Consider the following 18,562-nt stretch of genomic DNA (forward strand, 5'->3'; position numbering starts at 1 on the left):
ACTTATGGTCTAAATCAGAGGAGCTGAACACCAACAACTCCAGCTGAGGTCAGTAGGAGCTGCAGCTGCTTTACATCTATGAAAATCTGGCCCTGGGGGTAAAATTTTCAAAAAAGCTGTCAAAGTCCCATTTTCCATTCTCACTGAAAGTCCATGGGAATTAAGCTCCTAGATCACTTATGCGCCTTTTGAAAGTTTTACCCTGAGTGTAATAAGAGTAAAAAAGTTCAGATACCTTAGATGTGATATTAGAGCTGTTTCAGTGGCCACATACACTTAACCTCGGCTCAAAGAGTAAACAGGGACGTATGTAATATCTTGGGTTTAACGCTTTTGTGACAGAGTTCTATGTCCCTGTGTTGCTTTCCCCTTAGGATTTGAAGGTAATGTTGTGTTTTGTTTTTAAAAGTTACAATATTCTGTACCAATGGTTCATGATACTTTTACAATTGTGTTTTGGACCATTATGGTAAAATACAGTGGTGTATTGTTTTTTATAAAGGGTGCTAGATGTGAAATGGAGCTCTTTATTCCTGGATATAGGAGCTGACTATCCTTATATTTGACTAATCTGTAAGGAGGGCCGTTTGTGGTACAAATCATTCATGCACTGACTTCCCTCCTTGTTCATTCCAATGCTACCTTTCCCTTAACCCACTCATGTCTCTCCTTATTATGCGTAGGTATCTTTGGACAGAAGCTGGAAGACACAGTCCGGTACGAGAAGAGATATGGGCACCGTCTGGCTCCCATGTTGGTGGAGCAGTGTGTAGATTTTATCCGACTGCGGGGGCTGAAGGAGGAAGGGCTCTTTCGACTTCCGGGCCAGGCTAACCTTGTCAAAGAGTTACAAGATGCATTTGACTGTGGAGAGAAGCCATCGTTTGACAGGTAAAATGCACAAAATCCCCCCCTACTTTAAGAGGTCTAGACTAGAGTTTGAGTGACCTAGTGTACTGTGAGATAAATGGCACTGAATCCTTCCTGAGCTAGCATGGTTTGAACCTGTGTAACTTTTGCAGGCTTTTTCACATTTCCCGTTAACAGGCTAGCATTTGCTTCATTTCTCACTGTAGGTTCTGATCTCAATGGTTGTTTTTTTGGTTGTTTTCTTTTTTTTGAGAAATTTTTTTTGTAATGGCTTAATATTGATGCCAGTTAGAAAGTGTATCATAAGCAATTCAGCTTAATCAAAAATGTATAGACCACTTTGACCTTATCATCCCTAGGAATGGTTTGGTGGTGGGTTTTCTTATTCTGTTGCATCAAGGAACATGTTCTCTTATCACCAGCCTCAGTATGTTCTGTTACCTGATGAAGTAGATGGAAGGAGGAGTCTAAATTAAGGTTGGTGTGAGGTTTATTTTGGGGGTTTTTTTAAATAAAAGTAATTTAATTATAGTCCCTTGTGAGGGTCAAACTTCAAATAGTATTGAGGGTTCAGATCAGAATAGCATCTAAATGTTCAGCTGATTATCCAAAACTGAATCATAAAATAGGAACTTTCTGGACCCAGAAATGAGCCAGTGCCATTTTCTCAGCTGTCGATGGTCTTCACCTTTCATTGGCATCTTCAGCCATCTCTGTGTGCAAGGCTTGGTTTAAAGGGAGTTCTGCTCTGAAAAGGACTATGTAAAAATGGCATCATGTAGCAGAGGGAGCCAATCACAGTCAGATCTCTCGCCTTTAGTGACAAAAATAAATGCTATTTTTTACTACTGCAAGTATAATAAACCCCAACTTGAGCCATCAGCAGGGATTGAATCAGAGATCTTCAGTGCTAAAAGCATGAGACCTCTACCTCAGGAACTAGATGGGTGCTAGTAGTAATAGATATGGTAGAAGAGGAGATATAACATGGATTACACCAGCACCACTGAGCCACCGTAACTCTGGGTGAGTGACCTAGATTCGTGTGCCAAGATAATTAACTAAATTTCAATTATAGGCTGACTGTTGAACCTCCATGGTCTTCAAATTATATCCTTGGTGGTACCTCTAACAACTCCTTAGAACAGGAGAGGGTTGCATAGGTGTGATGGAGGGCCTAACTTGAGCGGGGCAGGGGGAGGGGTTGCATTTGTTCTATAGGATCTTTGACTCAGTGGTGCCTGAGCCAAAATGAGTCAGATCTTAGCTGGAGTTTGTGGGTCTGATCATGAGACAACATTTTTGTCCTCTCCAAAAATAAACACATTTGATATGGAATTGGAGCAACACTGTAAGTGTCAAACACTGTGATGCCATTTCCCCCACAATTCTGCATTTTCCAAGCAGATCATGAAAGTGGCAGTGCACAGAAAGAACAAAAGCTATTGCTTCCATGTCAGCTTTATTACTTTTTAAATGAAAAGTGGACCGGAGGCAAGGTTGGCTGGAGAAGGGCTTGATGGGGTTAGAACTCTAGCAAGTGACATTGTTAGAGGGATGAATTTTTGCATCAGAATGTAAAAGCACACCATTTTTTAGTTTAACTAGAAAGATATTGCAGAGCTATACTATGGGGAAAGGCATATTTTCAAAAAGCAATGAGAAATCTATTGTAGCCAAGTTTTCGTTGAATGCATTTCGTCTTTGTTTTATCCTTTAAGCTAAACGTTAGTAATGATATCTCTGGCCAGAGATGCAGATGAACTGACATTGGGGTATAAATGAGCCGGAATGAGACTTTTCAGTGCCACCAGGCCAAATGATTGACAAGAACATTATATTTTTAAAATAACCCACGAAGATGCTGTGTCTAACATTCTGGACAGAGGTGCTTCTTTCAAGTGGTGTGCAGAGCTCATCTATTATCAAACAAATGAATTGTGAGCTGAGCAGCGTGAATATTTCTCTCTGGTTTCTCTCACAACACCTGTATCACACTACTGAGCCGCAGGAACAAGCTTGCTGTTTCAGCTTCAGAGAATGAAATGGAGAAGAGGCTTCATGTGGTGCTGCTGTGAAACAGGCGCATAACCGCGATGGAAGCAGTTAGAAACATTGGCATTAGTCACCTAGAATTCTCTGGCACTGCAGTTTTTCTTCAGAGGCTTGTGTATTTATAGTTAACTCCTACCTCAGATGTTTGTATGAAAACAAACGTCTGTGTTTTTGTTGGCTTGTTGGTTTTCCCATGCTTTGGGAGGCAGTGTGGTGGGCTTGGGAATACAGTGCTGGTCTAGGAGCTGAGAGATTTGAGTTCTATTCCTGACTGTGCCACTGTGTGATTTTGAGTAAGACATTTCTCCACCTCTCTGTTTTCCCTCCCACCCTTTATCTTTTCTAGTTAGACTAAGAGTTGTTCAGGGCAGGGACTGCCTCTCACTGTGTGTTTGGACAGTGCTTAGCATAATGGGACTCTGATTTTGGCTGGGACCTCTGATTTTGGTTGGGACCTGCTGTTCCCATCTCCCTCCTGCCCTTGTGCAGGCATTCAGGATTACCCTGTGCTGTGGAGAAGGGAAGACCATGCTGTGGATATACCCCTTTTCCCCTGCATGACTCTGTGTCTATTTCTCTAGGTAACATTTTTGTTCTAGGCAACTGCATGTTCTACTAGTTTGGTTGAGCCGGTACTACAAGAGGAACATTGGGAAAATGATTGTCTGAAAATTCACTGTAAAAATGAAATTCTGGGGGGGGTTCCATATTTATTCTCTCGTGGACTTCTGAATTCAGTGTATTTAGTACACAAATGACTAATGACTGATCTGAAGTCCAGCATTGCAGAACCATCCTGGGATCTAAATATCAAGCTGTGTTTTTTCCTTCTCAGACATCTCCAGCAATAAAGGTTTTTGCAGTTGAGTTGGTTGACAGTTTTGTTGATGGTGCATGAAACAGAACAAAATCCAGGTCACTATTCCATAGCAGTATTGGTTCTGCATCTCTAATTGTAGGAAGAACTACTTTTGGTCAGTGGAGTTATGACTTGGAAACACAAGGAGCTGATGTTTTGCATAAAAAGATGCCATTTTCACTTCGACATTTTTCTGAATATAAATACACTTTAAACAAAGAGTCCAATTCCATTTTTTGTAATAAAAGGAGAGGGCAGTGAAATATTTATATTTTAAATGCTTACATTTAAAAAACCACCACTTAGCAGACTGTTCCTCTAATACAGGGGTCGGCAACCCTTCAGAAGTGGTGTGCCGAGTCTTCATTTATTCACTCTAATAGGTTTTGCGTGCCAGTAATACATTTTAACGTTTTGAGAAGGTCTCTCTCTATAAATCTGTATTATATAACTAAACTATTGTTGTATGTAAAGTAAACAAGGTTTTTAAAATGTTTAAGAAGCTTCATTTAAAATTAAATTAAAATGCAGATCTTATCAGTTTAGTGCAGTGGTTCTTAACCTGGGGTGCACGCACCCCCTGGGGGTGCAAGATGCCCTTTCTGGGGGTGCAAGACATGCAAGATTATTTTAGAAGGTAAATCATCGAAAACACAAATTAAGCACAGGCACATAAGTATAACTACTTTGTTTCATCAAAACTATGTATTTATTAACATTATACATTTTTAATGATTACTGTAATATACAAAGTTTTTAAAGTTTTCAGGTTTTTAAGCTAATTGTAGTGTAATTTTTGATAAGGGGTGCGAGAACATATTTTGAAAACTCTAGACTGTCAGCAGGCTGAGCGGGGCAGGTGTAGTGTATTAAATTGCTCCCCATAGGAATGTGCTACTTACAGTGTACTACTTACGGCTGCCACTCCTGGTGCTCTGAGCGGCATGGTAAGGGGATGGGGAACAGGGACGGGAAACGGGGGGGTTGGATAGGCATGGGAGTCCCAGGGGGTGTGGATAGTGGTCGGGGCAGTCAGAGGACAGGAAGCAGGGGGGCTTGGATGGGGGGTAGGGTCCCGGGGGGGCGGATAGGGGTGGGAGGTCCCAGGAGGGTCAGAAGACAAGGGGCAGCGGGGGTTGGATGGGTGGGGGGTTCTGAGGAGGGCAGTTAGGGGGCGGGCGGTCCCAGGACGGGGTGGTCAGGGGATAAGGGGTGGGGGGGGTTGATGGGTCAGGGTTTATAAGGGGGGCAGTCGGAGGGGCGGGCAGTGGGAGGGGGCGGATAGGGGGTGGGCTGTTTTGGGAGGCACAGCCTTCCCTACACAGGTGTAGTGTATTAAATTTCTCCCCGTAGGAATGTGCTGCATATGGTGTACTACTTACGGCTGCCAGTCCTGGTGCTCTGCAAGTAGCACATTCCTATGGGGAGAAATTTAATACACTGGTGGCGGGCTGAGCGGCCCACCGCCAGTCTGGGGTTCCGGCCGCTGGCCCCGCTCAGCCTGGTGCCAGCCCGGCGTTCCGTTCACCCAGGCCAGCAGCCCGCTGAGTGGGGGCGGTGGCCAGGACCCCGGCTGGCAGAGTGTGCCAGTAAAAATTGCCTTGTGTGCTGCCTTTGGCATGCATGCCGCAGGTTGCCAACCCCTGCTCTAATGCTTACATGAAGCTTCTTTGGTTATTTGAGTAGACCATCCTTAGAATTTGGGGATGGGAGGGAGAAAGCAAGATTTTACAGTTACCATATTAGTAATCTCTGCTTTAAAATAGCATCACTGTGTTTTAAAATGTTGCAATCTCTCTTTGGACATCTTACAAGCATGAGCAAGTTGGATATTTAAAGAAATGGGTATTTTTTTTCTGATAAGGATCCTTTAAGACATTTGCTGTCCAAGGTCCTGTAGCTCTTGCCCCTCCCCCCTGCAATTTTCTTTTTCCTGTGCACATCGTGTTACCTTGATTTAGCAGGGAAGACCATCAGGTAAACTGCAGAAGAAAGTACATGGTTCAGTGTAAATGAAATGATAAAAAGCCTAACTTGAAATCAATGTGAGCTACATATTTGAAGCACTGTAACTTTCAGCTTAGGTAGCAGTTTGGTACTCAGTTGGTAGAGTTAGTTATAAAAATATTTAGCACATCATTAGTACCATTCAGAGAGTCTCAAAGTACCTTAAAGACATTAATGAATTAAACTTCAGAGCAGCCTTATGTGGACAGTATTATCCCTATTTCTCTCTCTGTCTCTATGTGTACACACACACACACACACACTTTCAAATATCCCTCTTACTTTCCGTACAGTTCCATTAGACTTTTATTTAAAAACTATCTCTTTCAGACAGTGAATTTTGCTTATCACTTGGATTTTGCTTCATTCTGTTGTGTTGAAAGTACTTTAAATTTACTGTCCCTCAGTCCAGGCTTGTCAGGGGAGGTAAAAATGGATGATTTTTAAAAAATTGTTTAAATCTGATTGTTTTTATTAAAATCATATTTTAATTTAAATTAACTACTGTTTTTTTTAAAATAACCCTATTTAAAATTAAATTTGAAATTAACAACATAAGGCCTAAACTATTTATAATCTATTAAAGTCATATAAATTAAATGCAAAGAATAATATTAAGCAGCACATGTTTGCTGTCAAGTTTTAAAGAAAGTCAAACCATTGAACTGGTGGAAGTTACTGGCTAAGCATCTGGAACCAGAGTTTGCTGATGTGCTGAACCAGCTTCTAACTGCAGAAGATTTTTCTGCACATGCATAGAGAATCTTTTCTTCATTTCAATTCAATAACAAGTTCATTCAAATTTAAGAAGCCAATGGAAATTGGAAAATTAGGAAAGTTAGTTTTTCTCCTCCAATCTATGATTAAAAAACTGGTGAGAGAGGATGACATTTACTAGTTTTAAAATCTTGAAGGGCATGGTGACAAAAAAGAATCAGGTTTCAGAGTAGCAGCCGTGTTATTCTGTATTCGCAAAAAGAAAAGGAGGACTTGTGGCACCTTAGAGACTAACCAGTTTATTTGAGCATAAGCTTTCGTGAGCTACAGCGCCGATGAAGTGAGCTGTAGCTCATGAAAGCTTATGCTCAAAAAAATTTGTTCGTCTCTAAGGTGCCACAAGTACTCCAAAAAACAATCAGTTCAGTTGGCTAACTATAGATCATACTTCCTTTGTTTAATTTTTCTATTAATTTTAAATGCAAAACAGGTTTTGATAAACCTTTTCTTATATATCCAGGACATTTAAAGTAGTTATATTTAATTGAATTTTAAAAATGCTGGTTTTATGCTTTTTTAATTGAATTTGAATTTCTGTCCAAATAGAGCATGACACAAATCACAAGAAAAAAATAATCTACTAAATAAGAAATGCATAATTCACCATTTTCTAACATAATAAAAATATTAAAAATTAAGAATCTGAATAAATGTAAATTAAGCTATATTATTGTTTAAATATATGTGTATAGGTATAGTGTATTGACCTGTTTAGCAAAAACAAACAAACAAAAAAACCCACCAAATTCAGTGCAAAAGCTATATTTAGTTGCAACTCAACATGTTTTAATGATTACCAACTAGTGAGACTCAGCCTTTCTTTAGCAAAATAAAAAGCATAAATGCAAAACGTGATTAAAATCAATGTTTCCAGCTTGCTGATTTAAATCATTATTAAAATTGGTCATTTAAATTGCTTTGATTTAAACCAATACACCTTGATGCTTGTATGAATATATTTATAATTATGTGCACAAAATCTATCAAGATCAGCTATTTATTTTGTAAAAATTGGCCTGGAGACGCTTCCTCTGATTAAAAAAAATAATGTGAGATTTTCTTCAGTTCGTAACTTTTTTCTGGAAGGAAGCAAAATTGGATTTCTCTTTTTATATTATTTCTTTCCATGTACTGTTCATCACAATTATTAGGTGATGATATGAAAGTCAACATCTCACAGGAAGGGAAATATTTGAAATGATACTGAAACAGACATAAATATTAATGCAGGAAGACTTTCATAGCTATTTCCATCAATGTGCAAGATCTTTAGAGGAGCTTAAAAGTAGGTAGCTTGTGTGTGTGTGTGTGTACACATATGGATACATGCTGAGGGAGCAGCATATATTACTGTTCAACAAATGTCTCCAAAAAACAAAAATCCTAATAGATTTCTTTTATAGCTGTGGCTTCTTCCAGAGAAGAACACAATATATTAAGAGTTAAAGTATTTCATACTGTTCTATTCAGTGTTGCTATCAGCTGAGGAAATAACCCGTAAGTGGCTGTATGTGATAGCTAGCAATCGCTGAAGGTTGAATTGTGTTGTTCAAATAATCCAAAATGTGGAATTGGATATGAGGAATGTTTATGTGCATTTAATCACTGGAACTGTCAAAGCAAAAGCACTTTGGGAGCCACCTGGACAAAAAACATATCAATTATCAAGGTCATAAGCATATTATGTTGAATTCTTAGTGTATAGAGAACTGGACTGTCTGATAGTGGTTCCTATAGCCTCGCTTTTTTAGCAAGAGCATGTTACAAGGGCACCATAAATTACTTCTCACTCAAAATTTGACCTTGTTAGCAATGTTATCAAGTAAGGGAAGTTCTCTGGCTCCTAAAGGCTAGACTGCGTGTGTGCGTGTGCATGAAGCTGAAGATGGTGGGAGTTTCGTGTATGTATCTGGGGACAGAATTCAGGCTATTTGTCTGTCTTGAAACAAAATAGAGAGAAATCACCCCTCCATTTTCAGGAAATTAAAAAAACCAGCTTCTAGTCACCTGGATTGTTTTTAGAGCTAGAGCGGGGCTTTAAGCCACTGTCCACCCAGGGGCATGGAAATGGGGAGAGATGGGCTGTGCGCCAGCAGCAAAGAGTTAGGCATGACACTTCCAAAAGCAATGTAGCAGCACATTCTGGGATGGCATCTGCAATACCCCTTTACAGTGTGCTGTATATGTCTCCCTGCTTCTTCCCAGCTCTTCTGAGGGTGCAGCAGGGGGAACCACATAAGGGTATGTTGTCAGTCCCAGTGCAGGACTGAAATTATTCTGGGCCACTGGCTAACATGAAAGTTAGGGCAAGGATAGGGAAAGACTGCTTGTGCCCTCTGCCACACCTGTGCATAGTGAGGCATGGTCAAGCCCATAATTTACTGAGGTCTTACTGTGAGTTTCTGGATTTTGAATAACACCTAATGGGACAGGGATCTACATGAACTGAACTAAAATGCCTTCCCATAAACCCTTGCAGACCAGAACTGCTGAGCTCAGGGACTGGCCCCTAGAGAAGACAGAGAGGTTCTTAGCAGTTAGGAGTAACTGTTTCTGATTGACTCTCAAAATTATATTTTAAGGGCTTCAGAGAGAGCCACCTTCAGCCCCTTGTTAGTGCAAAAACCACCATGATTGAAGGTCTTCGAGGGTGGTAAGGGGGGAGGCTGCGGTGCTGCCGATGAAAGCCAGAAGTGACACCACCTCTACCCCCACCACCACTGTCTGCACCACAACCCCAGCCTGATGTTGATTTGGAACTAACTGAGGAAGAGGGGTTTTGTTTGATTTTCTCTCCCCTCCCCCCCACCAAAACTTCAACTGTAACCACTTGTAAGAGATTTTCTTCATCTAAAAATAGCAGGATATTCCATGAAAGGTGCTGCTTTACCTTTCTAATGACTTTGCATAGAACTTTGAAGACTCCTGCAGTTGGCTGCACCTTTAATAAAACAGGAGAAAAGTCTATGACTTTGTCAATTGATTCAAGGCTCTCTTTCTCCCATAATGAAAGTAAAAATAAAAGAGAGAGTGGGGATAGTATGTGTGTATGTTTGTGTTAGGGTGGGTGATGTTAGATCCGAGGTACCTAAAATAAATTTGCAGTGGAAATCACCTTCCGCCTGCAGTTCCTTCATCTTAGCTCTTTTCAGCTTTGTTCTGCTTGCTGTTGACTAAGTTATTTTTTTGTTTGGTTTGGTTAAAGTGCCAGTGTCCCTTAGCAAATCTCCTCTTGCCTGGGCTGTGGTAGTTTAAGATTTCGCTCAGCAGATGCTAAACAGCTTTCTGCAAAACAGTGAAGGCCTTAGATTTCTGAAAAATCATAGCACAGTGTGCAAGGTTCCAAACTTTATTCACTGATCTTTACAAATGAAACTCCAGTGGTGGGTTATCTAGTTCCTGTCACTTTCCTGTCCCCTCTAAAACCAGCCCTTTGTAACTGGCTAGTGGGAATAGCATCTAAATAGAGCTTGGCGTATAGACATGATTTGGCAATTAACTACTCATTAGGAGGCCAGTTTCTAACTCAAATGCTCGGATCAGTAAATCAGGCTAATTGGTGTCTAGCTGGAGGAGTGTATGTTTTAATTGTCGGACAGCAAAAGAATGTTTAAAGTCTCTTCAGCTGAGTTCCTGAATCAAGTGGATTATGAAACATAATTGCTCCTTAACTTTTACAAATGGGGATTTGATACTTGTTACTGTGAAACTGTGATCTTTGAAGAACATGGGAATTGTGTATTTCACATTTAGATGATAAATGACTTCTCAGATGTCCATGAATGCAGTTTTACAAAAAAAGGATAACTTCTGTTGTCACATCAAAGCTTTCAGAAATGTTCATTTTAAAGACATCACTGCTCAGGATTTGTAAGATTTGTGACCTTCCAGACTAACAAATAATAACAATTATCATTTTACTTGCTTGGATTTTATATATTTTTACGAGCCCTGCAAAATTCCTATAAAAACCAGTCAGTCTAACTCAAACTCCAATAGTCTGATGAAGTTATTTTACTTTGCTAATTATGAGAATCTGCCTGTATGCACGCACCACAAACTTTCTTACCTCTTCATATCTCTGAAAGCTTATCTCTCTTTTACTTTCCTTCTTTACATTGTGTTTTTACCTCCGCCCATATATTTCCTCTCTCTCTCCTTATTTTTCAATTTTAAATTGCTATAACCCTGGCTGCTCTTTGGGCAACAGTTTTTGGCCTCTTCAAATTTGTCTGCTATCATCATAAATGTATGGGCTCATAATTCAGTAGCTGATCCTGCAAATCTTTACTCGTGGGCACCAGGCTTGCTACTATGAATATTGCCTTTGACGTGAATGAGGCTTCTCACACTAGTAATTACTAGAACAAGGGAACAGACTCAGAGTTTATTTTCCCCCCACTTAATAAAAAGTGAGAATTGAGAGTGGCTTTTATTGAAAATGCAGTCAGAGTCATTGGGGGATGGGAGGGGTTAGGAACAGATGGGTAAGAGGGCAGAGGACCAGGTTGTTCAGGCACAAAAATAAAGTTGAAGGATTTGGCTCTAGAGGTACGTCTGTAAGGGTACAGGTAAGAATCAGGCTGCTATTTAAATTATATGCTGTATTATTTGGCAAACATTATACCATACAGTAAAGCTAGAGAGAGAGAGACCATGCTCCAAGGCATGTGGACGAGGAAACAGAATTATGGTTGAGCATTCAATATTAACTTTGTATTTCTTGGCCCAAATCCATCAGTGAAGTAAGTGGTCTTGCTGTGTATTAACAGTGGCATAGCTAAGAGCAAAATTTGGCTCCCTGACTTTTGAGTACTTGGTTTCTCAACTTTAATGTTGGGGTAATTCTTTTTGAACTGAGTTGTGTATAATTACAGCACTCCAACAAAGTTTCCACTCAACAGTTCTTCTCATTCCACAGTGTTTTAGTAGTAAATTATTCTTGGGTCTTATTATCTCACTCGTCCAGTAGGGTCTAGTAGCCCTTCATTTCCTATGTCAGACATTATGTGGAAGGCAGAGCCTCTAGTTGCTCCTTATTAATGCACCCTCCAGCCATTTAGGGTGTGTTGGTGGTTGCTGTGTTCTGCGAGATGGCTTGCTTGGGCCTTCTGTGAATGGATAGTGCTTGGCGTCCTAAAAGAAGCCACTCCACCACTGCTGAAAGCAGCTTGATATGGAAGCAGTAGGTGAGCCATTGAGAGGGGGAGAAGGAGAACTTACTAAATGAGTCAGGGGGCATATTGATGCGGGGGCAGGGGGGGTTGCAGAGACAGAATCAGGACTCTGTCTATAATCATTTAAAACAGCAACGTTTTAAGTTGTGGGACAGTAATTCCACCTCGGGGTTCTGATGACTATGCAAAGCACTTGAGCTCTGCTCTCATGGTTTATGATACTACTAGAGCCTCTCTGTGGAATTCCAGACCCATAATTCACAGCTCCTTACTATTTGTAATTTTACGCACTATTATCCGTGTCCATAGAGCCCCTGGACATAATACTTATTTTTCTCTGATGTGACCTTGCACCGTTATTTTTCCCCACTGGAAGTTCGTTAGCAGCTGGTTGACTTTGCTTTCTGAAGTGCTGACTCAAGCTCCATAAAGGCACCGTGTGTTTGTCTGCGAGTGTGAGGGTTATGCATGCATTTATGGTGACTTGCTGTGCTTCAATAAATTATTGTTTATGGAGGAAAGGGTGAGAATCCCCAGGCTGTGTAATTGGTCTGACAACCACTTCCACAATGTCTGTGATAACACAAAGAAAAGTGCTGTCAAAACAGCACCACCATCAGGGATGCTAATGACACAGACATCGGATAAAAAGAACATTAAATCTGTACAGTCTAATTGCAAGGAAGGGATTTGTTGTGTTTGCACAAATAATGCCTTTATATTGAGATGGGTGGAAGCAAACTTTTGGCAATTAATATACGTGTTAACGTGCGTACTTGTGTGTCCACTAGTGGGCATATAGGTATATGTTTTGCGGAAACAGTGATTACTCGGAGAAGCAAAGAAATTAGAAATTCCACAGAACTTGTACTGTAAAATTAAATTGTGTGCTAGTCAGCCCAACCAGCTAGCTCTCAATATACTGTGGCTATAGGGGATTTATACTGGCTGTGGTAATGCACTTCTCCCCAGAGTGTACAGGTGTCAATGGCTTATGTGAGCCACCAGCTCAGGTGATCAGTTCCCCATCTCTCCTGTCAAAGCTGTCCTACTTTGTATATAAGACTTGAATAGTCACTGATCCAGAGAGAGAACGACGCTACAGTTTGGTACTTAGGGAACCCACTTGGGAGCAGGTGGGACACCTGGGTTCCAGTCCCTGCTCCAATAAATATCTAATTATTTATGCAAAGTGGAACAGTTTCAACAGGAGAGTCTGAGACACGCCCACACATCCCAGAATACTCTATTGTCTGATGGTTAGGGCACTCGTCTGAGTTCATGCATTCATAGGTTTTAATGCCAGAAGGGAACATTATGATGATCTGGTTTGACTTCCTGCATAACAGGCCGCAACGTTTCACCCCATAACGCTTGTATCAGGACCAATAACTTGTGATTGAATTAGAGGACTTCTTTAGCAAGAGATCTGTTCCTAGCTCAGCTACAGACTTCCTGTGTGAACTTAGGCAAGTCACTTAATTGTGTGCCTCAGTTCCCCCTCTGAAAAATGGGGATAGCCCTTCCCCACTTCATAGGACTGTTGTAAAGATAAAGTTTATTGATGATTGTTAGATCCTCTGATACTAAGGTGATGTGGGCATTATGAGCAACCACATAGCTGTATAAAGATAATTGGCTAAATGGAATGCAGATCTCAATGGTGTGGAAACTACAGTGCAAGAAAACTAAGAAGCAGAGTTGAACACTCCCGAAATGTGGGACTGCTTGGAAAATTGTGCCTCATGTACACAGTTGTCTTCTGACTCTGAAATCAGTAGAGCCACAATCTTGGATTGGAACACCCCAAACTGTGCAGGGTTTAAAATCTGGATCCTAATTTTGCAGTCCAAGTGCATCTCTACTTTTAAAATAAAAGGAAGAAAATTTAGTACTAGATTGCAAGATGTAAATACTCTTAGATTATACAATACTCTTACTTTTAATCCCATTATTCTACTTATTTTTCAGATCTATTAGTATTTTGCCTCAAAAAATAGAAAGTTTAGTGTTGTTGCTGAATATAAGAAAAGAGTTTGTTTTAAACAGTCTCACAAATATATAGTTATTAAACTATACATGGTAACTTGATAAGTGTTATAGTTATGGATACACTGAGGCTTTCAATATAGCATTCAGGCATTGTTCCAGCACAGCTGAAAGAAATCCTTTGCATTTGTACATTTTCAAAACGTAGGATAATCTTTCTTAGCAATTGCACCATCTAGTGATGGTACACTGATCATGCAACAGTAGTTGATACATGCCATGCTCCGGTACACTAGAACCAAATTGATATATGCATTACCTCAGCCTAGAATTAGGCATAAACTGCATGGTTCAAATGTAGGGTCCAAACCCCAACCCAGAAATTGCATTCTTAGAGATCTATATCTGGTAGCAATAAGCAAGTAGTATACTGGAGTTTTAGTAAAATGAAATGAGATAAAACCAAACTAATGTGTTTAAATAGCCTTGTGTAGTTTACCTTGGAAATACAAGCCTTATTTTATTGCATTCATTGGCTCACTGATATCAGTGTATTACAAACCTCTCCATGTGGACGACTCTGGACACAGGTAGCATTTTTTTTTCTTTCTTTTTTTTTTTTTATTCCTTCTGTCTGTCTTTCTTTCCAGATACTTTGCCTTCAAGTACTTCGCTTCATATCAAGAACTGTACAAATCTTTATAAAATACTGCAAGCTTTTTCCACCGTACTGGCACTGGCAGGAAGCGAAAGCTGGGCAGTGCATTGTTTAACCTTCTCACCTGGTGAAAACTGCCAGCTCTTGCTAATTCTTTTGTTGTTTGTTTGTTTTAGATCTTATTTTATTTCTGGAAGGTTTGTCAATTTTGGATGCCATATAGGCTCTTTCAGACTGTTTAAATTCCCGAGCCACAACTGTGGGGTGTCCTTGTTCAATAAAAGGTATTTAGGAGAGATCACAAGATGACAACTTTTGATCTTGAGGCTCAATCCAGTGAGGGGATACTTATGCAATCAGTTCAGGGTGCCTGCTCCCTTTCACCAGACAACTGACAGCTCCAATAATAGGGCTGTCAACAGAGCTCTGCTCCTTAATTAGCTTTCCCTCTTCCTCCTTAGCTTGGTGCAATAGGCAAACAGAAATCATCTCCTACCAATTTGCTTCTTGTGTACCTTGCATGCAAGCTAGCTTGTAAAACTTCCTTAATTTCCTCGCTAAGGCTTACCTTTTTACCTCTATTGTGAGGCCAACCAGTGAGAACTCCTTGAGTGTACTATTGCATGCATTTTAAAAAGAGGAAAAACTGCACTGCTCTGAGTCTGGAGCTTCAGGATATGAAGCAGGGGCACCTGAATTGTACTGTCTGTACTGGGTTGGCAAACAGAGATGTGAGGAGTAGCTGCTCTTCATATCTGATCTGTACTGCACATAGGCAGAGGTTTCGGAATCTGAGTAAGAGTCCAAATCAAAAATAGTGAATGAACATATATTCATATGATAGTACACAAGTAACACAATATTTTGGACTAGTATGGCAGAAGCTTGTCAATATCTGTGAGATCCACCATCCTGGACCGAAATCTCATGTGTAAAACTGTTCTCATGTGTTTCAGACACATCCAAATGAAGAAATGAAAGAAAATAATCTTCCTGGCATTGGATCCAAACAAGAACTAAAACCATAGTGGGGACAGGTTCAGGGATTTGAATCTGACCCTGCCTCAGAAGCCCAAAGGAGTACTGATTCAGAGTTTTGGCTCGAGCTGGTTGAAATTTTTTGACTGAAAATTTTTCCTGTTGGAAAATGTGGTTTTGTTGACATCAAGATTTTTCAGTTGGAAAATTTTGATTCTAACAGTTTTGATTTTCCACACAGGTAAACTGAAATTAAAACATGTGTTTGGAATCAGTGTTGTGAAATGAATATTTTAGTCTCTAAAATTCAATATGAAACAAAAAAATCATTTTGAGATGTTGAATAATTTCATTTTTATCAAAAAAGTCAAAGTTTTCCATTTTGACATTTCCAGTTCAGACATTTTTTCAATTTTTCATTTTGTGAAAAATTTCAGTATTTCAACTTCTGGTTCTAATTCTGAATTTAAAATGTCAAAATTTCCTACAAAAGGAACATTAAGTTCGTCAAACTGCTCTAATATAAAATATATTTTATATAAAATATATCACCCCTGTCACCACCACCACCTCTACAGCCTTTGTGCTCATTTGGCTCCTTTGGTAGAGGTTTGGTTGTGTAGGTACATGAAGCCTGGGCCTCACAAATGTGGAGACAGCTGAATGGCCCCCCCCCATGTTATATCTCTTATACGCGCGTAATCTCAGTGAACCTAGGGTTGTTGCAAGTGTTCTTCTTAAGATATAGCTAAGTAAAAGCTGTTGCTAGCTTAACAGAGGACCTTCCAAAGTCACTGGTTTAAATACCTCTAGCAAAGTGTAAGTGCTTCTGTGACAGATATGGCAATTTCTTCAATATCCTTGAAAAACTTTGTTGTGTTAAGTTTAAGTACCTTTGAATTCCATTGTATTAAATGCAAACGTTATGTATTATTATGGGCCTGGATGATCAAAAGACTATATTAAACAATGTGGCAGACAAGAATGGTCTTTTGGGACAATATGTGTGAAATGAATTTCCTGGGAAATATCGAGGGGGAGGCCAATGCTAACTCCCTATCTCTGGTTATGCAAAAACTCAGCCTTTTGAAGTTACGGTCTGAGGAGTGGGCCTTTGTCTGCTGATCACCAGTTATGTGAGGCCAAGATCCAAGGCCCAAACTGTATAAAGGAAAGATTGAACTGTTCATGGGTGTGCGAGTTCTGAACTAAGGCTGTTATGAACTTTAAACCACAGAAAAGCCCCTCTGTGGGGTTTGAAGGATTGACTCCTATCATAGCCGTAGATGGAGTTGGGATGATCTACGTACTTATCATCATGCCACTTAGGCTCTTTTATTGTTTTAAATATGTTTTTTTCTGTAATGCTTTCACCTTGAGAACAAATATGCTTGCTTATAAAGAACTGTGTGATAAGTCATAACGGGTGGCAAATATTATTGTTTGTAGTGCTGAAAGTGAAAGCAAAGCGTGGATGCTGGCCTGCTCAGACAGTCTGGCTTGCTGGGAGAATTCCAGGGTAGGCAGAGAACTATGCAGCCTGGAAACAAAAATCAAGAGGGAGAGAGAGGTGGATTTCTACCTGAGAGAAGTGGTGGCTGAGGAATCCACTACAGAGGGGGAATACAGGCGCAGTCACCTTGAACTGTGACAGCATCATACTAGATAGTTGTTCTCTTTATGACATTGTTAATTTTAAAATTATATTATTTTCTCATAAAACATGAACACATCTAGATGAAAAGGGGCAGTATATACTGAACCTGTTCTGTGTTACAGAAAATTTCTGCAGTTTTCTTTCTATCCTGAATGACATGGGGATAATTTGAAATCAGATTCCCAAGTCTTTCATAAGACTAACAGTGGTTGAGGAGAATTTCAGATTCTAGTACAACCCTCTTTATCTGAAACATTGATGCCATTTAAAACATTTTGATAAACGAGGATTCAAAAGGAGATCTGGTGGGGTGATTACAGAGCTGATGTTAAAACTGATGTATGTTAGACTTGCTTGTAATCAGCTGGAATCCCTTTGATCTGCTTACATCCAGTTACTGATGCACAAATGAGTCTAAGGGTATGTTTGCCATCAGATGATGTGTGTGACTTCAGCATGTGTAGACATACCCAAGCTAGCTCTAGTAAAAATGGCAGTTAAACTGTGGCAGTCTGGGACCCTGGGTATGTACTGGGGTGGCCAACCCATGAAGCCAGAGCTTCACTGAACCGGTACTCATGCTAGCTAGATCAAAGCTTGCTTGGGAATGTCCACACGTGCTGCAATCACACCTCTGACTTCAGTGTAGATGTATCCTTCATGGATATAACTTTATACACCAGAGAGCCATAAAAAGGTATGAGAATGTGTAAGATTAAGTAGGGAATGTCCTACTGTAGAATGTCCTTCCTGTTGATTTTCTTATTACTCTTCTGTCTCTTGGTGTGTGTTGTACACTAGCTTAGACTTGCTTAAACTCCAGTAGTCGGAGTGGGCTAACTTCTGAGGTGATGCATAAGGGGGTTGTAACTAAGTAAGTGTGCATCTAAGTCTAAATGAATCTGTTTGTATAAGAGGGATTTTAGCATGTGTGTTACACACAAACTCTTAGACTCACTTCTGAATTAGGCCCTGGAAAGCTATTCTTGACAATGTGCTGAGTCACTCTGTGATCTTGAGTCACTTTCTCTCTCTGCCTCAGTTTATCTTTCAGAAAATGGAGATAATACCAGTTCACAAGGGTGAGGAGGGCTTAAATCATTAGTGTATGCAAAACACGTCAAGATCCTCTGTGGAAAAGTGCTATTAAAATGCACAGTATTAATTATTCAGGGGAACTACTGGGAAAGTGATGCACACCTGGGGATTTAACTACGATTCAGATAAGAGGGAGCTTTCATTAAACACGTGGAATAAATTGGTTTGTGCACAACATGTTGATAAAAAATTGATACCATGCAGGGCACAGATATTTGGAACTCAGCTACGTTAGAGGCAGGTGTCAAGAATCTGAGCCAAATTGTTGATTGTTATGAGAATATAATTCCATGTATTGAAATATTTTGCCTAATTTCTGGTCAAGTACAAATTAAATCTGTCAGGTGGGTAGGTGGTATTTGCATTCCTCATGTGGGATGTTTGTAACCTATATGAAAGGCATGATGTTCCTAGCACCTATGTTGTGAATATTGCAA

At 40.0% G+C, this 18,562-nt stretch overlaps 1 protein-coding gene across 2 annotated transcripts in view; it reads left to right on the plus strand.

Annotated features, from left to right (window-relative positions):
* The window catches only part of ARHGAP24 (Rho GTPase activating protein 24), a 351,857-nt gene that overhangs the window by 312,555 nt on the left and 20,740 nt on the right, over window positions 1–18,562 (plus strand). For both annotated transcript variants that reach the window (XM_077814995.1, XM_077814994.1), the window contains exon 5: window positions 684–891. In XM_077814995.1, the coding sequence (XP_077671121.1) occupies window positions 684–891 (208 nt within the window). The remainder of the gene's footprint in view (window positions 1–683; window positions 892–18,562) is intronic.

The sequence above is a fragment of the Eretmochelys imbricata genome, chromosome 4 (assembly GCF_965152235.1).
Source record: "Eretmochelys imbricata isolate rEreImb1 chromosome 4, rEreImb1.hap1, whole genome shotgun sequence".
Classification (NCBI taxonomy): Eukaryota; Metazoa; Chordata; order Testudines; family Cheloniidae; genus Eretmochelys; species Eretmochelys imbricata.